Source organism: Salvelinus namaycush, chromosome 5 (assembly GCF_016432855.1).
Source record: "Salvelinus namaycush isolate Seneca chromosome 5, SaNama_1.0, whole genome shotgun sequence".
Taxonomy (NCBI): domain Eukaryota; kingdom Metazoa; phylum Chordata; class Actinopteri; order Salmoniformes; family Salmonidae; genus Salvelinus; species Salvelinus namaycush.
In genome coordinates this window covers 5,244,515-5,270,252 of record NC_052311.1, presented here as the reverse complement: position 1 = coordinate 5,270,252, position 25,738 = coordinate 5,244,515, and the positions used below count along the sequence as shown (strand labels likewise).

General features: G+C 41.1%; 3 protein-coding genes across 5 annotated transcripts in view; 1 reads left to right on the top strand and 2 right to left on the bottom strand.

Annotated features, from left to right (window-relative positions):
* LOC120047852 (proton-coupled amino acid transporter 1-like) overlaps nucleotides 1-4,265 on the bottom strand; it is a 52,441-nt gene extending 48,176 nt beyond the window's left edge. For 2 of the 3 annotated variants that reach the window (XM_038993405.1, XM_038993404.1), the window contains exon 1: nucleotides 4,043-4,263. The gene's annotated coding sequence lies outside the window, so the exon portion shown is untranslated. Of the gene's footprint in view, nucleotides 1-4,042 lie in introns of all 3 variants that reach the window. The other variant, XM_038993406.1, reaches the window with a different exon arrangement.
* The window catches only part of LOC120048907 (probable E3 ubiquitin-protein ligase MID2), a 1,198,409-nt gene that overhangs the window by 160,749 nt on the left and 1,011,922 nt on the right, over nucleotides 1-25,738 (bottom strand). The window lies entirely within an intron of this gene.
* Nucleotides 4,660-10,381, top strand: LOC120047865 (copper transport protein ATOX1-like). Its single transcript, XM_038993422.1, has 4 exons — nucleotides 4,660-5,003; nucleotides 8,999-9,071; nucleotides 9,736-9,892; nucleotides 10,027-10,381. The coding sequence occupies exons 1-3, from the start codon at nucleotides 4,995-4,997 to the stop codon at nucleotides 9,861-9,863; spliced, it is 210 nt and encodes a 69-aa protein (XP_038849350.1). The 5' UTR covers nucleotides 4,660-4,994; the 3' UTR covers nucleotides 9,864-9,892; nucleotides 10,027-10,381.

Sequence of the window (25,738 nt, the reverse complement as noted above, 5' to 3'; positions counted from 1 at the left end):
ACTACAATAAATGGTTTCCTAAAGAAAATCAAATCCAAACCTGGCCAAAAGAGCACTCTTCCTTGGCTAAATGGAAAAATCTGGAAATTGATGAAAGAACGAGATTATGCTCTAAAAATAGCCTAAGATCCAAATTAGAGCATGACAGACGTAGGTTTACCGTGTTGAGAAATAAGGTGATGAAAGAAATCACAGGCCAAGGCAAACTTTTTTTATTAACATAATTGGTGAAGCAAAGGGAAATTCTAAATTGATCTGGGAGAATCTAAAAAAGTTAACAGGGAAAGATCATAGTAACACTGCAAAAAGACTAGAAATCATGGTGAATAACAATCTAACACAGGATGCAGTCGAAATAGCAATAGCCTTCAATTCCTACTTTATTGACTGTCAGGGTACTGACACAGAACCCCTCCACTGGTTTCTTAGGTTGAGTGTCATTTACTAGCACTGAGCCCGTCTTCATCATAAGGGAGGTTACTGAGTCAAAGGTGAACAAGGTGATTAGCTCACTAAAGAACTCTAAAGCCAAAGATGTGTTTGGGCTGGACTCTACCTTTCTTAAAAACTACAAAGAGTCACTCATTGGCCCCATTACTAAGGTCACCAACACATCTATTGGTCTCGGGGCGTTTCCTAGGGTATGGAAGTCGGCCATAATAACGGCCATCTTTAAAATCGGGCGACCCTGCTGACGTGAGTAACTACAGGGCCATTAGTATACTACCTGTGGTGTCGAAGGTTGTTGAAAAGTGTGTAGCAGAACAACTGATTGCCCACCTCAATAGCCCCTTCACATTACACTCCATGCAGTTTGGCTTCAGAGCGAAACACTCCACAGAAACAGCCAACTGCTTTCTTCTGGAAAATGTTAAGTCCAAGATGGACAAAGGGGGTGTTGTTGGGGCTGTGTTTCTGGACCTAAGGAAGGCTTTTGATACTGTTAACCATGAGATTCTCATCACAAAATTGTCCAAGTTCCAATTTTCCCCCAATGCCTTGAGATGGATGAAATCATACCTTGAAGGCAGAACTCTGTGTGTCAGAGTGAGCAATGAGCTGTCGACCCACTCTTAGCTATGATGTGGGCGTGCCCCAAGGGTCAATACTGGGGCCCCTCCTGTTCAGCCTGTACATTAATGATCTGCCTTCTGTCTGTACTGGGTCTGAAGTTCAAATGTATGCAGATGATACAGTGATATATGTGCATGCAAAGAGCAAACAACAAGCTGCACAAGAACTCACTACTGTAATGGTCCAGGTTACAAAGTGGCTCAGTGACTCGTGTTTGCATCTCAATGTGAAAAAAAACTGTTTGCATGTTCTTCACAAAGAGGGCAACAGATGCTACTGAGCCAGATGTCTATGTGTCAGGGGAGAAGCTCCAGGTGGTATCTGATTTTAAGTACCTTGGCATCATACTTGATTCCAACCTCTCTTTTAAAAAGCATGTGAAAAAGGTAATTCAGATAACCAAATTCAACCTAGCTAATTTCCGATTTATACGAAATTGTTTGACTACAGGAGGTAGCAAAACTGTACTTCAAATCTATGATACTCCCCCACTTAACATACTGCTTGACTAGTTGGGCCCAAGCTTGCTGTACAACATCAAAAACCTATTCAGTCTGTCTACAAAACAGGCTCTCAAAGTGCTTGATAGGAAGCCCAATAGCCATCATCACTGTTACATCCTCAGAAAGCATGAGCTCCTGAGTTGGGAAAATCTTGTGCAATACACCGACGCATGTCTTGTATTCAAGATCCTAAATGGCCTGGCTCCCCCTCTACTCAGTATTTTTGTTAAACAGAAAACCCAAACATATGGCAGCAGATCCACAAGGTCTGCCATGAGAGGTGACTGTATAGTTCCCTTAAGGAAAAGCACCTTTAGTAAATCCGCTTTCTCTGTGAGAGCTTCCCATGTCTGGAATATACTGCCATCAGACACACATGACTGCACCACATATCACACTTTCACAAAATGCATGAAGACATGGCTAAAGGTCAATCATATTTGTGAACATAATCCCTAGCTGTGTATTGCCGCTTTCCATGTTGTCTGTTATCTGTAGCTTGTGAGGTGTGGAAACACTTTGTTGCTTTTATGAATTTTGTCCTGCTGCTTTTTGTTCTATGTTGCTCTGTCTGTATGCTACGTCTTGCTTGTCCTATGTTGCTCTGCGTGTGCTCACTGCTCAATGAGTCTATATTGTAATTGTTTTTAATAACCTGCCCAAGGACTGCGGTTGAAAATTAGCCGGCTGGCTAAAACCGGCACTTTTACTGAAACGTTGATTAATGTGCACTGTCCCTGTAAAAATAAATAAACATCAACAAGACAAAGGAGCTGATCGTGGATTACAGGAAATGGAGGGCCGAGCACGCCCCCATTCACATCGACGGGGCTATAGTGGAGCAGGTCGAGAGCTTCAAGTTCCTCAGTGTCCACATTACTAAGGAATTATCATGGTCCACTCCACACGCCCCCCAACACAACCGTGAAGAGGCCATGACAACGCCTCTTCCCCATCAGGAGGCTGAAAAGATTCAGCATGGGCCTTTAGATCATTAAAAAGTTCTAAATTAGTTAACCAATAGTTAAACAATAGCTACCCGGACTATCTGTGTTGACCATTTTTGCACTACCTCTTTTGAATCATCAACATACACTGCTGCTACTGTTTATTATCCATCCTGTTGCCTAGTCACTTTATCCCTACCTATATGTACATACCTCAATGACCTAGTACCCATGGACTCGGTACTTGTACCCTGTGTATATAGCCAAGTTATTATGGACTCGGTACTGGTACCCTGTGTATATAGCCAAGTTATTATGGACTCGGTACTGGTACCCGGTGTTTATAGCCAAGTTATTATTATATTCCTATTATTATTTCTCTCTGTGTATACCTTTAACTCTGCACTGTTGGAAAAGGGCCAGTAAGTAAGCATTTCACTGTTAGTCTACACACCTGTTGTTTACGAGGAATGTGGCAAATAAAATTAGATTTTGTGAGTGGCAGGGGCTTGGTGAGTGTGTGTGTAAAGAGAGAGGAAGAGGCCAAAAGCTCTCAAAATAATCATAATGCTTTTCTATGGGCTTGTCATCTACCCTCCCGCCTCCGGTACAATAACTCCCATTGTTAGGGCGCAGACGTGAACATCATTATATCCAGATCTCTGGGGTAAATGAGAAGGTGCAAACAGCACAGGAGTGAAGGAGACAAGACCAAAAAGACAACATAAACACTCATTAAAAAAAATATAGCAAAAGAAGCCTGTATCGCAAGAATCAAGTTATTTGGAATATTGTGCAAAAAACATTAATTTGATATATCACCCAGCCCTAGTTGAGATCTGGTGACAGAAACACCCCTCTATTTTAGCAGTTACAGCACATTTTTGAAAACTGCATGGAACTGCCATTAGCCCTTGCTTTACATTTGAATATAAACATGCCTGAATTAGCCTAAAATGTTGAAGAAACTGGTCCAGTATTTCGTCAGACGTCATTACTCATTTATCTGGACATAATAAGGACATTCATTGATCAATCAATTAACAGAAGTACCTACAAAAGGGCTTTGGCACAGTAGCTGTCAGTTAGCTACTTACCCACAACTAACCACTTAATTTACTAGCTGACAAAAAAAAATCTAAAGGTATAACGTTAGCTAGGTACGGCACTTTAGACCCACTTAACAAAAAAATTACATTCTGCATTTACTGCGTCCAAAATACCACAGTCGACTGCAGTTAGCTAGCTATTACACTTTTACTGCAGTTTCAAAAACAATGTTCTTTTTCTGCACGGTCTCAAAGCCATCATCAGAAACCGTTCGGTTTGGAGCTGTATTCGTTAGCCAAGCTAGCCTATATCAACATCGTTGTTTGATCACATCAAAGCTGCACCACCTCCAGCTGGTTAACGTTAGTAGACAAAACATAAATCAGTTTGTTTTGTATGCTCCAATCCTGTCTAAGTAACGTTAGCTAGCTAACGTTAGTTATGTACGATTCATTCACGATAACTCACCTGTAAAGCGGCGATTCCTGCCTCGGTAGTGTTACATCAAAGGAGTTCACTGGAGGGTCATCTCTTGGCAGAGCAGTATTTGTCCTACTATGCACGTCGATATTGTACTTGATGTGAGAGGAAAAGGCGATCTCTGTACAGTACAAGTGAACTGCTAATGTTAGCTATTTGAAGACCACTACCGGTACAAAGGTCGTTTGGTCACATGATCTGGAAGATGGCGCATGTCAGCTGACCGAATGTTGGACACTTGATCTTGTAGCTTCCTAGCTGTCTTGTTACGCAAACTATCTATTTCCATCAAAACTAGCTAAGTCAATTATCGTTATTCTGAAATGATGCCGATTGTCTGGTGTGAAACATCACCACAAACATTTAATTGGCCAAGTTGATACAAGCGTAAGCGCTGCGTGTTCGCCCATGGAGAAGGCTGGGCTAGTCTTTTATTTTTTGTTAATCTGAAAAATAAAATAAAACTCCGCGCCAGAATCTATCGATATTGTGACACAATGTGTCACTTTTTTGTGAACTCTGTCATTGTTTCATATTTAGCAGATCCCTAAAAAAAAGAATTCCAAAACGTTCCAAACAGAATGAAAAAACAACTTCCGCATTCCGGTGTGACATATTAAGGGATCTGGATAAGTTACCTGCAGCAATGTAGCTATGGGAAAAAATGACTTCTCCCAAAATAATTTAATTGTAAAGTGTTTTGAAAAATAATGATATTAGTCAGTACAATTGTGCTCTCATCCCACTAACGTTATACATATGAATATTGCCTCAAAAATGCAAAGTTACTTTCACTAATATCGAGTAAAGTGTTGATGGTCCCTAACTTTGATGTCGCTAGCTAGCAAGCCGGGCAGCAACACATTCACTACCTAGTTAGTCGTGCAAGCTTTGAAAGAGGCGAAAGTCAATTGATCTTGCACTCAACCACAACAGCAACATGACGACCGTAAGTGATGTTATTGTTACATAGTTAAGTAGCTAGCTGGTGCTGAGATTGCAGTGCTTTGATACATATACAGCCTGAAAATAACAATGCCTGCAAAATCTTGTAAATGTTCCTTACAAGCCAGAACGTTTAATACAATTATGTTTACACGTAACGTAGTCTACCGGTTGTTTGTGCGGTTTGTCCATGAGACAAAATATCCACAGGGAAGGAACTAGTTGACCTGTAGCGAAATGCTTGTGCTTCTAGTTCAGAAAGTGCAGCAATATCTAATAAGTAATCTAACAATTACACAACATATACCCAATACACACAAATCTAAGTAAGGAATGGAATTAAGAATATATAAATGGGGCTCCCGAGTGACGCAGCGGTCTAAGGCACGGCATCTCAGTGCTTGAGGCGTCACTACAGACATCCTGGTTCGATTCCAGGCTGTATCACAACCGGCCGTGATTGGGAGTCCCATAGGCCAGCGCACAATTGGCCCAGCATTGGCCGGTGTAGGCCGTAATTGTAAATAAGAATTTGTTCTTATTTGACTTGCCTAGTTAAATTAAGGTTAAAATAAAGAAATAAAAAATATATATGTGCGTATATATATATGTGGAGAAGCAATGTCAGAGCGGCATAGACTAAGATACAGTATATACATATAAGATGGGTAATGCAAGATATGTAAACATTATTAAAGTGACTAGTGTCACGTCGGTGTCCACGACGTGGCTAATTTTCCTTTTGTAGTCCGTGATTGTCTGTAGACCCTGCCACATACGTCTCGTGTCTGAGCCGTTGAATTGTGACTCCACTTTGTCTCTATACGGATGTTTTGCCTGTTTGATTGCCTTGCGGAGGGAATGACTACTCTGTTTATATTTTCCCATATTCCCAGTCACCTTGCCATGTTTAAATGCGGTGGTTCGTGCTTTCAGTTTTGCGCGACTGCTGCCATCTATCCACGATTTATGATTAGGGTAGGTTTTAATAGTCACAGTGGGTACAACATCTCCTATATCTCCTTCCTTATAAAGGCAGTTACCGTTTCAGTATATTCATAAATATTATTCCCGGAAGCTACCCGGAACATATCCCAGTCCGCGTGATCAAAACAATCTTGAAGCGTGGATTCCGATTGGTCAAACCAGCATTGAATAGTCCTGAGCATGGGTACTTCCTGTTTGAGTTTCTGCCTGCAGGAAGGGAGGAGCAAAATGGAGTTGTGGTCAAATATCCCGAAAGGAGGGCGGGGGAGGGCCTTGTATGCATCCCGGAAGTTGGAGTAACAGTGGTCTAGTGTTTTAGCAGCGTGAATACTACAGTCGATATGCTGATAGAATTTAGGCATCCTTTTCTTCAAATTCCCTTTGTTAAAAACCCCAGCTACAATAAATGCAGCCTCAGGTTATATGGTTTCCAGTTTGCATAAAGTCCAGTGAAGTTCCTTGAGGGGTATCGGCTTGAGGGGGGATATACACGGCTGTGACTATAATCTTCTTCCCGGAGAGATGTTTATTCCTGTCCACGCGATGAACTGAGAGTTCAGATGGCTGGACCGACTCTGACAGTATATCCCAAGAGAGCCATGTTTCCGTGAAACAGAGTATGTTACAATCCCTGATGTGATATACTCTCTCTGGAAAGAAACCCTTGCCCTGATCTTGTTGACTTTGTTATCCAGGGACCGAACATTAGCGAGTAATATACTCGGAAGCGGTAGGTGGTGTGCATGCCTCCTAAATCGGACAAGAAGACGGCTTTGATTCCCTCTTTTCCGCCTGCGTTATTTTGGGTTAGCCTCTGGAATCAGTTCAATTGCCCTGGGTGGTAAGAACAAAGGATGTACTTCGGGAAAGTCGTAAATTGAACTCAGGTGCATCCTGTTTACATTGATTATCCTTGATTGGAGTCCACCTGTAGTAAATTCAAATGATTGGACATGATTTGGAAAGGCACACATCTGTCTATATAAGGTCTCACAGTTGATCGTGCATGTCAGAGCAACAACCAAGCCATGAGGTTGAAGGAATTGTTCGTAGAGCTCCGAGAAAGGATTGTGTTGAGGCACAGATCTGGGGAAGCATACCAAAACATTTCTGCAGCATTGAAGGTCCCCAAGCACACAGTGGCCTCCATCACTCTTAAATGGAAAACGTTTGGAACTACCAAGACACTTCCTAGAGCTGGCTGCTCTGCCAAACTGAGCAATCGGGGTAGAAGGGCCTTGGTCAGTGAGGTGACCAAGAACCTGATGGTCACTCTGACAGAGCTCCAGAGTTCCTCTGTGGAGATGGGAGAACCTTCCAGAAGGACAACCATCTCTGCAGCACTCCACCAATCAGGCCTTTACGGTAGAGTGGCCAGATGGAAGCCACTACTCAGTAAAAGGCACATGACAGCCCGCTTGGAGTTTGCCAAAAGGCACCTAAATGACTGTCAGACCATGAGAAACAAGATTCTCTGGTCTGATGAAACCAAGATTGAACTCTTTGTCCTGAATGCGAAGAGTCACATCTGGAGGACGCATCATGCTGTGGGGATGTTTTTCAGCAGCAGGGACTGGGAGACTAGTCAGGATCGAGGGAAAGATGAACGGAGCAAAATACAGAGAGATCCTTGATGAAAACCTGCTCCAGAGGTCTCAGGATCTCAGACTAGGGAGAAGGTTCACCTGCCAACAGGACAATGACCCTAAGCACACAGCCAAGACAACGCAGGAGTGGCTTCGGGACCAGTCTCTGAATGTCCTTGAGTGGCCCAGCCAGAGCACAGACTTGAACCCGATTGAACACCTGAAAATAGCTGTGCAGCGACGTTCCCTATCCAACCTGATAGAGCTTGAGAAGATCTGCAGAGAAGAATGGGAGAAATTCCCCAAATACAGGTGTGCCAAGTTTGTAACGTCATACCCAAGAAGACTTGTGGCTGTTATCGCTGCCAAAGGTGCTTCAACAAAGTACTGAGTAAAAGGTCTGAATATTTCAGTTATGAGTTATTGTGTTTTAGATTGATGAGGGAAAATAAATAATTTAATCCATTTTAGAATAAGTCTGTAACGTAACAAAATATGGCAAAACTCAAGGGGTCTGAATACTTTCCGAATGCACTGTATAAACTACAGAGTCAAAGCATTTATCCCAAGACCAATGCAGTGTGATCACTGTGAAGCTTTTGGTTATGTAGCAAGTGTTTGCAGAAGGGAGAAGCCAAGATGTCCAAGTTGTGGAAAAGATCATGTCATGTGTTTAAAAGTGATGAAAATGTGACACGTTGTAACTGTGGTGGGAACCATGAAGCCACGTCTTTGGAATGCCCCACAAGAAAGAACGAGAATGAGGTGCCCAAAGACAGGGCTGTCCAGATCATTTCATATGCAACGGATGTTTAAAGGGTTGAGGGTTTGAATGGTTCTCCTGAAGAGTCCATGGTGGTGGACACCTTCACTGCAGAGCTGAATATATTGATAAAAGTCACCTTGTACGAGAGAGATTTACATGGGTATCAAAATGTCACTCCAGGGTAAGCCTACACGAAACACAGCCCTTATTTTAAGTGTTTCTAAAATCCCTTATGGGAAAAATGAATGGTGAAAAAACGATTGGAACCATTTCCCTGTTTGACCGCTAGATTTTATGGGTATAATGACATCTCCACTGTGGGGCTCTGTAGGTATACAATACTTTCTTGTGGATATTTTGTCTCAAATTTCAAGCAGCTGAAGAACAAATTAAACCGCACAGACAACCGATGTAGAGTAAGTTTAAATGTAATTTTATTCAACATTCTGGCTTGTAAGGAACATTTACATGATTTTGCAGGCATTAGTTTAAGGCTGTATATGCCAATTAATTGTGTATTACAGCCTGATTTAATCAAACTAATGCATAGCTAGCTAGCTTAGCTAGTCATTGCTTGCTAACTGGTTAGCTGTCCCATACTAGCATGAGAATGACACACAACCCCTGGAATATGAATCATTTTGTGAATTATTCCCACAGAAGCACGAATTCTTTGTGGACATGACATGTGAGGGATGCTCTGGGGCAGTCACCCGAGTCCTCAATAAACTGGGTGAGTAGCTAAATATCACCCGAGTCCTCAATAAACTGGGTGAGTAGCTAAATATCACCCGAGTCCTCAATAAACTGGGTGAGTAGCTAAATGTCCCCTGAGTCCTCAATAAACTGGGTGAGTAGCTAAATGTCACCCGAGTCCTCAATAAACTGGGTGAGTAGCTAAATGTCCCCCGAGTCCTCAATAAACTGGGTGAGTAGCTAAATGTCCCCCGAGTCCTCAATAAACTGGGTGAGTAGCTAAATGTCACCCGAGTCCTCAATAAACTAGGTGAGTAGCTAAATGTCCCCCGAGTCCTCAATAAACTGGATGAGTAGCTAAATGTCCCCCGAGTCCTCAATAAACTGGGTGAGTAGCTAAATGTCACCCGAGTCCTCAATAAACTGGATGAGTAGCTAAATGCCCCCCGAGTCCTCAATAAACTGGGTGAGTAGCTAAATGTCACCCGAGTCTTCAATAAACTGGGTGAGTAGCTAAATGTCACAGCAAATCCAGCTTTCTGGAACATCTGTTAAACAACACACACACAGGCTCACACACTTTGTTGAGAATGGTGTGCTTTGGTTTAGCTAAATTCAGCAAATATAGATTACTTGTGTCATGTTGACTGGCTTGCTAAAATTGTTTTATTTTCTCTTTCTGTCTTATTTGTTGGCGTAAGGTGGTGTCCAATTTGAGATCGACCTCCCCAACAAGAAGGTTTTCATTGAGTCTGACAAGGACACGGACGTGCTTCTGGAAACACTTAAGAAGACTGGAAAGGCAGCTAACTACGTCGGCCCCAAGTGATAAATCATCCTCTTTTCTTTATAGAACAGGTGAACTCTCTAAATATATTAAGTGACAATCAATTCAATATCGACCAAACTTCCCATCAACCTCTACAGCTCTTTTCTCTTCTCACCATCGCAACCTGTTTTAGCCTAATTGTGTTCTTGTTTCTGTGTGTTAGCTGTTGGTTGGTGCTGATATGAAGGATGATCATGAGAAGAAAGAACCCTTGCTGTCTTCATGGACCACTGGAATGAGCTTGCACTGCCAAGCTGTCCACTTTCAGTAATTTAAGCACTAGTATTTATGTGTCCCAAATGGCACTATAAAGGCCCAGGTCCAAAGTAGGGCACTATATACGGAATAGAGTGCCCTTTTGGGACTCATCCACTATGAATATCCAGTGTGATTAATGCGCAGAATTAAATATATCATCTATCTTTATAGGTTAACTTTACTGCAGGGAAATAAAATCATATAAGATCGCTGTCTCTGCTTTGTATTAATGAAAGCACCTATTGTAATTCACGTTGATTTGGGGGGGGGGGGGGGGGGGGGGGGCACGGCAACCATCCTGTATTACGTTTTACTTTCACTGTCTGCATATTGTTCACGTTTACGCACATGTCAAATAAAAAAGGTGATTAGGCACCTGTCCTCTTATTTTTTTATTTTCAAACCTTCTACGGAAGGCCGTCCTAAAGAGCTGTTTGTTATCCCAAGAAAATACTGCTAATTTGCAAATGCAATAATACAATTAAAGAAAGGGGGCCGCATACAAGTTTTGATGAGTAACATACTATTTTAGTTTGGAGATGTCTTGCCAGATTGTATGATGTGACTGCCACTAGGTGGCAGTGTTTGTTCTTGGTTTAATTTGACAGGAGGATCCCGCCCCTTTTTCATCGATTGCATGGAATTAGACTTCAGTTTCTTGCACAATGTCGTCGTGTACTTTCAGCCATGCAAATGCCAACATCAGCCGTTTTCGTCAAAGATAAATGATTGAGCTGCAATTAGTAGATTTGTAAATCATATAGCTTTTTCATGCTTATTCTGAAGGGGTGAGAGCATTATGTAGTTTATTAGAAAACAAAATAATGAAATGTACATTTTTAATAAGACATGGTATGGGACACGGTGTATATACTATCTCTGAGACAATTTGCGATTGAGTCTACGGTGCTATGACGGGCGAACCATCCCTTAGGCCTGTGTTAGTTGGTACAATCCGAATGGGACCTTCCACAAGGCCCAGGATGACGGACACTACCAATACATAAAAGAGGGTGGCACAGCAGATGTAGAAAGACCACCCAAGATATCTGAACATCAGGGGTGACTGCTCTTCGATGGACACCAGGAAGAGGATTACAGTACTGGTACACAGGACCACTGGTAGGGATAGAACAAAAAAACTATGAAAACTTAATAATATATTGACAGAGAGGAAAATAAACAAAAATTGTATTTGTCACATGCGCCCGAATACAACAGGTGTAGACCCTACAGTGAAATGCTGACTTACAAGCCTTTAACCAATGATGCGTTAAGAAGTTTTAAGAGAAAAAAAAGGTTTTAGGTAAAAAATACAAAATAAAAGTAACAAATAATTAAACAGCAGCAGTAATACAATGCAGAATGATTATTTTAAAACATGAAGATAAGAACACCTTCCAAGTAACAAATACATTTGGCGTATAAAAGCTGATCTTGCATCCCGATCACACACAAATTCCCACCAAGCATGTATTGCAGCCAACAGAAATCAGCATGCATATAAACTAGCAAGTATTTTTTGACATCCTGGGCATTATGTAACCTGGAATACAAACTGATACTCCATGTAACCATACGGAGCATATCTGTTTGGATTCATATCAGTCTGGATTCCACGCCATGTCATAATGCTCTAATGCAGTGACAAATCCTTAAGCGTGCACAAACACCTACCTGAGACATATTTCATAGGCTACCTGAGATAATATTTCATTGCCTACCTGAGATAATATTGAGGAGTAGTGCAGCAATGGCTCTCCTACCACTGTTGAGAGCTGGTCTGATAGTGAAGAGAGCAGCAAAGGAGAGAGCACTGGAGCCAGAGAGGAATATCCAAGACAAACTATATGTACCTGATAATGAATCAAATAGGTACTTATAGGTATCTGACGTTCATGCCATCAACTTAGCCTATGTTGTCATTTGTACACACAGTAGTAGGCAGACAGTCAGCCATTTCAGGTACATTTGTTGTGTTATTTAGAGAGAAACATCCACCATTTTAAAAAGAGACTAGGCATCAAGTTATAATATAATATACTGTAATTGTAGTTATATACTGCAATTTAAGTTGTATACTTTAATTGTAGTGCTACATTGACCTGTTGTCGTTCTCTTGAATAAAACAGATGTGTACGTCAATGTAGCTCAGTTTAATGAATAGCGCACATTCATCACATTTTGTGAGTGGGAGACTGCTGCCTGACAAAATGTGAAATTGAGTTTGATGACAGTATGCCACACATACACTACTACCAACATACTGTCACAGTGGTTTGGAATAGCACTGTATGCATGCCAAATGGCACCCTATTCCCCAGATAGTGTAGAGCCCTATAGGCCTCTGGTCAAAAGTAGTGCACTATAATGGGAATATGGTGCGATTAGGGATGTAGTCACTCTCCCTCCACAAAAGGACAACATGTAACGGCAACGCTGCTGGAAACATGGTGCAACTGGAGAAGCCTCCGTAGCTGTTACAGATGGCAAACAGGCCCTCGCTGGTCCCCTCCGGTTGGACCAGCCACCGTGGAGCACACAGGCACGTTGTGTACAGCGTAAACTCCACAGACACCATGGCTGTCATCACTGTTACTGGGTTCCTCATGCCACTCGTTTTTGTCTTTCTCTGCTCCTCAGATGTTCTTGAAAATGTCCTCTTTCAAGCAGCTCAGTCAGATGAATTAATTACTGGAAGATCAGGGATAGCCTTTTAGTTGACACGTTATAGCCTATCTGATGAAATGGTTGTGCTTCTTTGGCTCAGAAATGGTTGTGTCCAATGACAGCCTTGGATCTTTGTGTTCCTGCATTCAGAATGTGATGTGTATTCTGTTCTATCAATGATGTCATGTTTATTCTATCACAAATGATACTGGCTTAGCTAGACGGTCACAGATACAGTCTATTTGCTTTGGTGATTTTGGCAAACGTTGACCATAAGGCAGGTATATCTGGGAACGCATGCTTATTAAATACTTTGTTATTGTAAAATGAATCTGTATTGCTTTCGTCCACAAAATAATGAAGGCTATCTAGAGGAACAATTGTAATGCTTCACTCAACTTATTCATTGCAGAGGGAGATCTATGGAAACAGGGAGACTTAGTATTGTAATTCATACAAAAAAAAATGAAATATTTCTAAATAAAAAAAATAAAAGTAATAATAATTAATAAATAAATACAATTGTGACTGAATGAATCAAACAGTAATTAAACACAATATTAGGTAATAGACAACTTACTGTAGGTGTTGTTAAAATTTACATTCAAATATTTTTCACTTTTTGGAATTCCTACAACCCAAGACTGTTGATTGTTTAATAGAGACTGATTGATGAGCTATGATTGAATAATTGGCTGTTCAATCAAGTGTCTCAACAGCTTAGATAGGAAATCCCAGGGAGGTACAGTAGATTCACCCTCCTCTCACTACCCTGTCTGACTCTTTCCTGAGTTGACCAGCGAGGTCGTCCTCCCGAGGGGAGGAAAACGCTCCTGTTAGATCCTGTGCTCCCTGCCAAAGGAAACAGAAATCTGAGTTATCCAGAATTGAGTTAAATGTGTATATTGAGTGCTGAGAGTAAATATGCAACAGTGGGCATACAGACATGGTTGGATTGGCTGAAATAGGATTTATTAACTGCACTGCCCACATCATTAGATTCAATTCAAATCAAATCACATTTTATTATTCACATGCGCCGAATACAACTGGTGTAGACCTTACAGTGAAACGCTTACTTACGAGCCCCTAACCAACAATGCAGTTTTAAAAAATATAAACATTAATACAAAAAAATATATAATAATAAAAAATATAAACAAGAATAAGAAATAAAATGAACAAGTAATTAAAGAGCAGCAGTAAAATAACAATAGCGAGACTATATACAAGGGGGTAGCGGTACAGAGTCAATGTGGAGACTATATACAGGGGGTACCGGTACAGAGTCAATGTGGAGACTATATACAGGGGGTACCGGTACAGAGTCAATGTGAGGGGGCTATATACAGGGGGTACTAGTACAGAGTCAATGTGGAGACTATATACAGGGGGTACCGGTACAGAGTCAATGTGCGGGGACACCGGTTAGTCGAGGTAATTGAGGTAGATGATAACAACAGAGAGTAGCAGTGGTGTAAAAGGGTGGGGGGGGGGGGGGGGGGGGCAATGCCTTGTTTTATGCTCCACTAGCCTACAGATGTCAAATTGAAGGGAATAATGAAAATACATTGTTGGTGTCTAAACTCTAACTTTACACAGCCAACAATGGATGGAGCCGGATATTAAAGCCACAATCTATAATTAGTTTACCAGCCAAACAGCAGCCTTGCCTCTTTTAAATACCATTTCGTAGTATGATTGAAGGTGCACAAAATAAAGCGAATTAATACTTAGTGATACTTTTTAGACAACATAAATCCAGTCCCAGCTGCTGCTGATGGATACTGTGAGGCCTGTCTTTTCAAACAAATACCAAGAATCAAACAGCATTGTGGAGCTGCAGCAATGGTGAACATCACAACAGCTCGGGCTTGTTCTGACGAGCTCACAGCAGTGATTTTCATTGCATTCCAAAGTTGAATGTCTCCTCTGGCCAGGAAGGCTGATAGTGCTGCTGATAACATGGAGCAGGTAGACTGATCCCAGATCAGTGGTTTGTTTAGACTTCCTCCTCTTCTAAAATCATGGCTCCATCTATAAAAATGGATGGATACAGATACAGAGACACCGAGTCTCATAGAAAAAGACACCTTCAGACACGAGACAACTCCAGACACAGATTATCCTCTCATGCTCATGCAGACACTAACATAACACACACACAACCCATATCAGACTTTCAAATAGAAAAAGACTAGCCTCTAGGAAGAACCCAAAATGGACGATGTGTTTATTTGAGAGAGTTGAAGCCACATGTTCTGTGACTGAAAGACATTGGAGTCATCCTAAAATGCAATTAAGAACACTGCACCCTTTAATTTGTTAACAATAAACAGACCGGTTTATGCTCAAATTTACTAAGTCATTTTTTACAATTTAGTGAACGTTTCAGTAAAGTAACATTTCTGCGGAAACTCAAATAATGACCAATGTGCTTAACTCCTTTTTACGGCCTGAACACCCTGTTTCATCTCCTCTGTCCAGCTAGGCAGGATGTGAGCCAAAGTGCCTGGCCAGACCAGAACACCAAGCACAGGCTGTGATTCAGTAGTCCCATACACCACGTCATCAGAGTTTTAAACAGTGGGCTACATCTGCAGACATTTCACTACTCAGAGGGAATCGTCGGCTGCCATGCTAGGCAGCTATTCCTCAGTTATAGCCTGTTGAAAGGTCTCTTCACCTGTTGAAAGGTCTCTTCACCTGTTGGACTGTAAATATACTGTCCTACTTCAAGAATGGATAATGTCTACTATTAGCTATATTAATGTAGCTAGTAAATCTGTCAGACAGTCTATAGGGTTTCACTGTTCTTCACTGTTCCTCACTGTGCTGCGCTGTTCTTCACTGTTCTTCGCTGTTCTTCACTGTCCTTGATAGTCATTTTAAGTCATCTACGCGTCCTAGCTATTATCCCAAAGTCAGTTAAAGGGAGAATGAAAGAACTGTCAAAAGACGTCTTCTTCTCTGCATCCTGCCAAAGTAGGTATTATTTTCTGCATCCTGCCAAAGTAGGTCTTCTTCTCTGCATCCTGCCAAAGTAGGTCTTCTTCTCTGCATCCTGCCAAAGTAGGTCTTCTTCTCTGCATCCTGCCAAAGTAGGTCTTCTTCTCTGCATCCTGCCAAAAGAGGTCCTTTTATTTCAAGATAATCAAATACACTTACTCTCTCAATATTAACAATTTGACATCTGTAGGCTAGTGAAGCCTAAAAGACATCATGGATGGGCCTAGAAACTGCTCCACATGATGACAATACCGTCAGCGTCACCTGGTGTCCTCTGTGTGTCTCTGTGTAATTACAGAGTACAACTAACTGCCAATCAGTATGAATCTCCAGGGTTACTATGTGGTCAGACAGACAGTTACGATAGCCTGGACTCAGATTTGTTTTGTGCAAGACATCACACACAGATACGGGACCAGGTTGGTACATAACAACATTCATGCATTTGATTTGATTTGTTTTGATTAGGATCCCCGTCGCCGATGGCGACAGATTGTCTTACTGGGGTCTGACACAAAAGACTTTACAATTAACACATATTTAAAACATTGACATATAGGTGTGTGTGTGCGTGTGTGCGTGTGTGTGTGTCTGTGTGTCTGTGTATCTATCAGTTACACATACATGTCAGTATATACACACAGCAAGTAGTTCACATGGTGGAGAGGCGTTGTGCCACGAGGTGTTGCTTTATTTGTTTTTTGAAACCAGTTATGTTGTTCACTTACGCTACATAAGATGGAAGAATGTTCCATGCGCTCATGTCTCTGTATAATACTGTACGTTTCCCTGAATTTGTTCTGGACCTGGGGACTGTGAAAAGACCCCTGGTGGCATGTCTGGTGGGGTAACTATGTGTGTCAGTGCTGTGTGTAAGTTGACTATGCAAACAATTTGGAATTCTCAACCCGTTAATGTTTCTTATGAAAACAAGAAGTGAAGCTGTCAGTCTTTCCTCAACTCTTAGCCAAGAGAAACTAGCATGCACAGTATTACTACTATCCCTCTAATTACATGGAAGAGCAAGACGTGCCGTTCTGTTCTGGACCAGCTGCAACTTAACTAGCTCTTTCTTTGCAGCTCTTGACCATATGACGACAATAATCAAGATAAAATAAAACTAGAGAATGCAGGATTATATATTTTTATATGTATATATACAGTTGAAGTCGGAAGTTTACATACACCTTAGCCAAATACATTTAAACTCAGTTTTTCACAACTCTTGACATTTAATCCTAGTAAAAATTCCCTGTCTTAGGTCAATTAGGATCACCACTTTATTTTAAGAATGTGAAATGTCAGAATAATAGTAGAGAGAATGATTTATTTCATCACATTCCCAGTGGGTCAGAAGTTTACATACACTCAATTAGTATTTGCTAGCATTGCCTTTAAATTGTTTAACTTGTGTCAAACATTTTGGGTAGCCTTCCACAAGCTTCCCACAATAAGTTGGGTGAATTTTGGCCCATTCCTCCTGACAGAGCTGGTGTAACTGAGTCAGGTTTGTAGGTCTCCTTGCTCGCACACGCTTTTTCAGCTCTACCCACACATTTTCTATGGGATTGAGGTCAGGGCTTTGTGATGGCCACTCCAATACCTTGACTTTGTTGTCCTTAAGCCATTTTGCCACAACTTTGGCAGTATGCTTGGGGTCACTGTCCATTTGGAAGACCCATTTGCGTTCAAGCTTTAACTTCCTGACTGATGTCTTGAGATGTTGCTTCAATGTATCCACATAATTTTTCTCCTCATGATGCCATCTATTTTGTGAAGTGCACCAGTCCCTCCTGCAGCAAAGCACAGGATGATGCCACCCCCGTGCTTCACGATTGGGATGGTGTTCTTCGGCTTGCAAGCCTCCTCCTTTTTCCTCCAAACATAACGATGGTCATTATGGCCAAACAGTTCTATTTTTGTTTCATCAGACCAGAGGACATTTCTCCAAAAGTACGATCTTTGTCCCCATGTGCAGTTGCAAACCGTAGTCTGGCTTTTTTATGGCGGTTTTGGAGCAGTGGCTTCTTCCTTGCTGAGCGGCCTTTCAAGTTATGTCGATATAGGACTCGTTTTACTGTGGATATAGATACTTTTGTACTTGTTTCCTCCAGCATCTTCACAAAGTCCTATGCTGTTGTTCTGGGATTGATTTGCACTTTTCGCATCAAAGTACATTAATCTCTAGGAGACAGAACGCGTCTCCTTCCTGAGCGGTATGACGGCTACGTGGTCCCATGGTGTTTATACTTGCGTACTATTGTTTGTACAAATGAATGTGGTACCTTCAGGCATTTGGAAATTGCTCCCAAGGATGAACCAGACTTGTGGAGGTCTACAATTTTTTTCTGAGGTCTTGGCTGATTTCTTTTGATTTTCCCATGATGTCAAGCAAAGAGGCACTAAGTTCGAAGGTAGGCCTTGAAATACATCCACAGGTACACCTCCAATTGACTCAAATGATGTCAATTAGCCTATCAGAAGCTTCTAAAGCCATGACATAATTTTCTGGAATTTTCCAAGCTGTTTAAAGGCACAGTCAAATTAGTGTATGTAAACTTCTGACCCACTGGAATTGTGACACAGTGAATTATAAGTGAAATAATCTGTCTGTAAACAATTGTTGGAACAATTACTTGTGTCATGCACAAAGTAGATGTCCTAACCGACTTGCCAAAACTATAGTTTGTTAAGAAATTTGTGGAGTGGTTGAAAAACGAGTTTTAATGACTCCAACCTAAGTGTATGTAAACTTCCGACTTCAACTGGATATATATACTGTACTGTTTTTGGGGGGGGGGGGGCGGGGGGTAGGCCAGCTTTAATATTGCAGATAGATTGTAACTTCCATCAATGTAATTGTCTGCATCACTTCCAATCTGTAACGATTGTTCTCCTCCTCGTCTGGGGAGGAGCATGGATCGGACCAATATGCAGCGTAGTTTGAAGACATAATGATTTATTAAAATAAAGATGAACACGAAGCACACTTGATAAATTACAAAATAACAAACGACGTAAACAGACCTGAACATGAGAACTTACAGACAACGAAGAACGCACGAACAGGAACAAACTAACAAACGAAACAGTCCCATGTGGCACAAACACTGACACAGGAACAATCACCCACAAACAAACAGTGTGAACAGCCTACCTTAATATGGTTCTCAATCAGAGGAAACGTAAAACACCTGCCCTTGATTGAGAACCATATCAGGCTAATTGAAAAGAACCCAACATAGAAACACATAACATAGAATGCCCACCCAGCTCACGTCCTGATCATACTAAACAAAGACAAAATAAAGGAAATAAGGTCAGGAACGTGACACAATCCCCCATATTGTCACACCCTTATCGGTTTCACCTGTTTTTGTACTTGTCCAGGTGTCGACTATCTTCCCCATTATCCCCTGTGTATTTATACCTGTGTTCTCTGTTTGTCTGTTGCCTGTTTGTCTTGTCAGGTCTTACCAGCGTGCTTTCCCGTCTTCCTGCTTTCTAAAATGTCTGTTTCCTAGTTTCCCCGGTTCTGACCATTCTGCCTGCCATGACCCCGAGCCTGCCTGCTGTTCTGTACCTTATTGGCTCTGCCCTGGATTACGGACCTCTGCCTGCCCTTGACCTGTCTTTTGCATGCCCCCTATTTGGGTCAATAAACATCTGGGATTTCTAGCTGTCTGCATCTGGGTCTTATCCTGAGTTTACACACACATACATACATACATACACTGCTCAAAAAAATAAAGGGAACACTTAAACAACACAATGTAACTCCAAGTCAATCACACTTCTGTGAAATCAAACTGTCCACTTAGGAAGCAACACTGATTGACAATAAATTGCATATGCTGTTGTGCAAATGGAATAGACAAAAGGTGGAAATTATAGGCAATTAGCAAGACACCCCCCAAAAAGGAGTGATTCTGCAGGTGGTGACCACAGACCACTTCTCAGTTCCTATGCTTCCTGGCTGATGTTTTGGTCACTTTTGAATGCTGGCGGTGCTCTCACTCTAGTGGTAGCATGAGACGGAGTCTACAACCCACACAAGTGGCTCAGGTAGTGCAGTTCATCCAGGATGGCACATCAATGCGAGCTGTGGCAAAAAGGTTTGCTGTGTCTGTCAGCGTAGTGTCCAGAGCATGGAGGCGCTACCAGGAGACAGGCCAGTACATCAGGAGACGTGGAGGAGGCCGTAGGAGGGCAACAACCCAGCAGCAGGACCGCTACCTCCGCCTTTGTGCAAGGAGGTGCACTGCCAGAGTCCTGCAAAATGACCTCCAGCAGGCCACAAATGTGCATGTGTCAGCATATGGTCTCACAAGGGGTCTGAGGATCTCATCTCGGTACCTATTGGCAGTCAGGCTACCTCTGGCGAGCACATGGAGGGCTGTGCGGCCCCACAAAGAAATGCCACCCCACACCATGACTGACCCATCGCCAAACCGGTCATGCTGGAGGATGTTGCAGGCAGCAGAACGTTCTCCACGGCGTCTCCAGACTCTGTCACGGCTGTCACATGTGCTCATGTGCTCAGTGTGAACCTGCTTTCATCTGTGAAGAGCACAGGGCGCCAGTGGCGAATTTGCCAATCTTGGTGTTCTCTGGCAAATGCCAAACGTCCTGCACGGTGTTGGGCTGTAAGCACAACCCCCACCTGTGGACGTCGGGCCCTCATACCACCCTCATGGAGTCTGTTTCTGACCGTTTGAGCAGACACATGCACATTTGTGGCCTGCTGGAGGTCATTTTGCAGGACTCTGGCAGTGCACCTCCTTGCACAAAGGCGGAGGTAGCGGTCCTGCTGCTGGGTTGTTGCCCTCCTACGGCCTCCTCCACGTCTCCTGATGTACTGGCCTGTCTCCTGGTAGCGCCTCCATGCTCTGGACACTACACTGACAGACACAGCAAACCTTTTTGCCACAGCTCGCATTGATGTGCCATCCTGGATGAACTGCACTACCTGAGCCACTTGTGTGGGTTGTAGACTCCGTCTCATGCTACCACTAGAGTGAGAGCACCGCCAGCATTCAAAAGTGACCAAAACATCAGCCAGGAAGCATAGGAACTGAGAAGTGGTCTGTGGTCACCACCTGCAGAATCACTCCTTTTTGGGGGGTGTCTTGCTAATTGCCTATAATTTCCACCTTTTGTCTATTCCATTTGCACAACAGCATGTGCAATTTATTGTCAATCAGTGTTGCTTCCTAAGTGGACAGTTTGATTTCACAGAAGTGTGATTGACTTGGAGTTACATTGTGTTGTTTAAAACTTCTTGCCACTATAGGGGGTGCTGTTTCGCATTAGCATAATTTGCTCTCCAGATTAAACTGCCTAGTACTCAATTCTTGCTCGTACAATATGCATATTATTGTTATTATTGGATAGAAAACACTCTCTAGTTTCTATAGCCGTTTGAATTATGTCTCTGAGTGAAACAGAACTCATTCTACAGCACTTTTCCTCCCAGTGTGTGAGATTTCAGAAATCTTGGCCTCTGGTTCCAGATCAGTTTTAAAGTCCCTGTAAATCGTATGAGGATACAAACACTGCCCACGCCTTCCTCTAGATGTCAGTAAGTGGTGACAATTTGAATGGAGTCGATTGCGCAATCAGTGCCTGTATAAAACGGCAAAGACCGGATGTACCGTCCCTTTGCTCCCTGCGCCTGACGCACGATGGACGTTGGACCTCCTCTCTTTCCAGGCTTTGGTTTAGCCACTTATATATCGCCGGTCATGTTTTTACTCGTTAGAGGTGTTAAAAACATCATAAGGTAGTTAATTTAAACCGTTTTATAGCAATTTATATCCGTTTAGTGCGATTTTGAGGCAGTTCTATGTGATGCTCTTTGAAGCTTTGGGCACGTTTCGGGGTCCCGGTCGAACGTTAGTGGGCATTTCGACGGACAGAGGACATCTTTCGACCAAAAGAAGATTAGACCCAAGAAAGGATACATTGCCCAAGATTCTGATGGAAGATCACCTCACAGTAAGAAATATTTAAGATGATAAATCGTTGTTCTGTCGAAAAATTTTAAACGCATATTCCGCCATTTTGTTTGGTATAGCTTCGCTTGGCGAACCCTGTATTGCACAGTAAGGATAATTTTAGAAATGTAATTCAGCGATTGCATTAAGAACTCATTTGTCTTTCGATAGCTGTCCAACTTATATTTTTTTAGTCAAGTTTATGAATAGTTATCCATGAGACAAGATCACTGTGAAAGATGGCGTCCGACATTTTCAGGCTAGTTTTGCTAGTATTGTCATTGTATAACCACGGTTGTTTGTGGCTAAATATGCACATTTTCGAACAAACTCTATATGTATGTTGTAATATGATGTTACAGGAGTGTCATCGGAAGAATTCTGAGAAGGTTAGTGAAAAAATTAATATATTTTGGCGATGATAACGATATCGCTCTCTTTGGCTTGAATCAATGGTCGGGTAACGTTTGCATATGTGGTATGCTAATATAACGATTTATTGTGTTTTCGCTGTAAAACACTTAGAACATCTGAAATATTGTCTGAATTCACAAGATCTGTGTCTTTCCATTGCTGTGAGTTGTGTATTTTTAAGAAATGTTTTATGATTAGTAATTAGGTAATACACGTTGCTCTGTGTATTTATTCTAGTCGAGTTGTGATGGTGGGTGCAATTGTAAACTATGATTTCTACCTGAAATATGCACATTTTTCTAACAAAACCTATCCTATACAATAAATATGTTATCAGACTGTCATCTGATGAGGTTTTTTCTTGGTTAGTGGCTATCAATATCTTTATTTGGCCGAATTGGTGATAGCTAGTGGTGGAGAGAAAAAATGGTGGACAAAGAAAAATGGTGTATTTTGCTAACGTGGTTAGCTAATAGATTTACATATTGTGTCTTCCCTGTAAAACATTTTAAAAAACAGAAATGATGGGTTTATTCACAAGATCTGTATCTTTCATCTGGTGTCTTGGACTTGTGATTTAATGATATTTAGATGCTACTATTTAATTGTGACGCTATGCTAGCGATGCTAATCAGTGTGGGGGGGGTGGGGGGTGATCCCGGATACGGGGTTGATACTCGTGAAAGGTTAAGTGTTCCCTTTATTTTTTTGAGCAGTGTATATATATATATATATATATATATATATATATGTATATGTAGAGTACCAGTCAAAAGTTTGGACACACCTACTCATTCAAGGGTTCTTCTTTATTTTTACTATTTTCTACATTGTAGAATAAAAGTGAAGACGTCAAACTATGAAATAACACATTTGGATGGACAGTACCTGTCACGATCGTCTTTACGTGAATGAGTGGACCAAGGCGCAGCGTGAGAGAAATACATCTTCCTTTTATTTGACGAAGACGTAACACGAAACGAAACACTCTTACAAAACTAACAAAACAATAAACGACCGTGAAGCTATAAACGAAAGTGCACCCACACGCTACTAACGTTCAACATAGACAATTACCCACGAAATACCCAATGAATATGGCTGCCTAAATATAGCTCTCAATCAGAGACAAATGAACAACAGCTGCCTCTAATTGAGAACCAATCTAGGCAGCCATAGACATACAAACACCTACACAAGACACTGCCCCATTTAACATACAAAACCTCTAGACAATACAAAAACACATACATTCCCCATGTCACACCCTGACCTAACTAAAATAAGAAAGAAAACCAAGATAACTAAGGCCAGGGCGTGACAGTACCAAAACAAATGATCTAATGATTCTGTCTCTTTGCAGCAAAATCTGCAGAGCTGGGAAGGTTGTATACTTCATATAAATAACATTATATTCGTTGCAAGAATTTTGTATAATAAGTTAAATAAAAAGTTATACGTTTTAAATCCTCCGTCATTTTGTTTATCAGTTCATAAACCATGTGTCATGGAATCGGTATGTCAAAAATCTCTTCCTAACTATTTTGCAAATATATGTCAACTTTTTTATTTATCAAAATTTTCTTTAACCAATTATGGTCTTTAATGCAGGGCCGACAGAACAGTTACATAGGGTGAGACATTCTTACTAATTTGCTAAAGAACCAGTTTGGATTTAAGTATAACTTTTGTGTGACTGAAGCCTTTAGTGAGATGTCTAGTGCTTTAATATAATTTCTGCCCTCCGAATTCATATTCATTATATAAATAGGCCAGTTAAACTTTGTCTGACTTGCCGTTCCAAATAAGATTGAATATTTTTTCCTCAAATAATAAAAAAAAAACTGTTCACTAGGTGTAGGCAGGACCATAAGCAAATAGGTCAACTGGGATATGACTTTTCCACAAGTAGACAGGTATTTACCTTTCCATGGTAGCAAGATCTTATCTATTTTTGCTAACTTTCTATTAAAATGTATTGGAGTGAGATCAGTTATATATTTTGGAATGTGTATACCAATTATATCCACATCACCATCAGCCATTTTATTGTTAAACTACACGATAATGTAAAAGTCATATTTTTTAGTGATCCAATCATTTGGTTCTAATCCAGAGAGGTTAGAAAAATTATCTAGATCCTCTATGAGGCTGTGGAGGGATCCAAGTTGTGGATTTAAAAGAAAACATGAATCATCAGCGTACAATGACACCTTTGTATTTAAGCCATGGATTTCTAATCCCTTGATTATATTGTTGGATCTGATTTTAATAGCTAACAATGTGATGGCCATAATAAAAATATATGCCGATAGTGGACAACTTTGTTTTATTCCTCTTGACAGTTTAAAACTTTATGAGAAGTAGCCATTATTTACTATTTTACACCTAGGGGTACTATACATGATTTTAACCCATTTTATGAAATTCTTCAAAATTGAAATATTCCAGGCATTTATATATAAACTCAAGTCATACTTTCTCAAAAACCTTTTCACGGTCAGCTATGAATAGCAGGCCTGGTTTCCCAGATTTGTCATAGTGTTCTTTTGTTAACAGTAGGTGCAGTATCTCCAATGTATTGTCCATGGAAAACCTGTCTGATTAGAATGAATAATGTCCGACCTTTTTAATTCTATGCATTATACATTTTGCTAGAATTTTTGCATCACAATACAGAAATGTAAGGGATCTCCAATTTTTTAAATGGACTGGATCTTTATTTTTCCCACTTGGATCCTATTTCAGTAATAATGAAATCAGACCTTCTTGTTGAGTGTCTGATAATCTACCATTTATATAGGAGTGGTTAAAACATGCTAATAACGGTCCTCTGAGTATATCAAAAAAGGTTTGGTATACCTCAACTGGTATGCCATCCAGCCCTGGAGTTTTCCCCGACTTAAAGGCTTTAATTGCATCAAGAAGTTCCTCCTGTGTAATTTTGCCTCCACATGAGTCTTTCTGTACGGCTGTTCATTTTACATTATTAATAGAAAAAGAATCCATACAATTAGCTTCGGTTAGAGGAGATGGAGGAGACTGCTTAAAGTCCTTTGCTTCCTCTTTCAAAATATAATTTGGTGAATCATGGGTGACTCCGTCATTTCTAACAAGATTCAGTAAATTATTTTTGGTAACATTTCTATGTGGGAGATTAAAAAACAATTTGGTGAATTTTTCCCCATATTCCATCCAGTTTGCTTAATTTTTTAAATATATTACACTTGATCTTTCTTGAATAAGTTCCTCCGTTTCTTTTAGATTTTCCTTTAACTTCTTCCTGCCTGCAGGACTTTCTTTGTGGAGTGTGGTGTCAAAAAAGCAAAGCATCTCTTTATTACGGACAGACCTCTCCCCATCTTTACAACCATTGAATCTATATGTTTTGACCATGACAGTGTACAGTCTAAGGTAACAACAAGGGATTTAGCATAGGGCTGCATCAGCCTGCATTGTCATCATTGTGCGTGTTCACAAAAGTCTTGTTATGGATTATTGTACCAGAGAGGGACAAACAGAGGACAA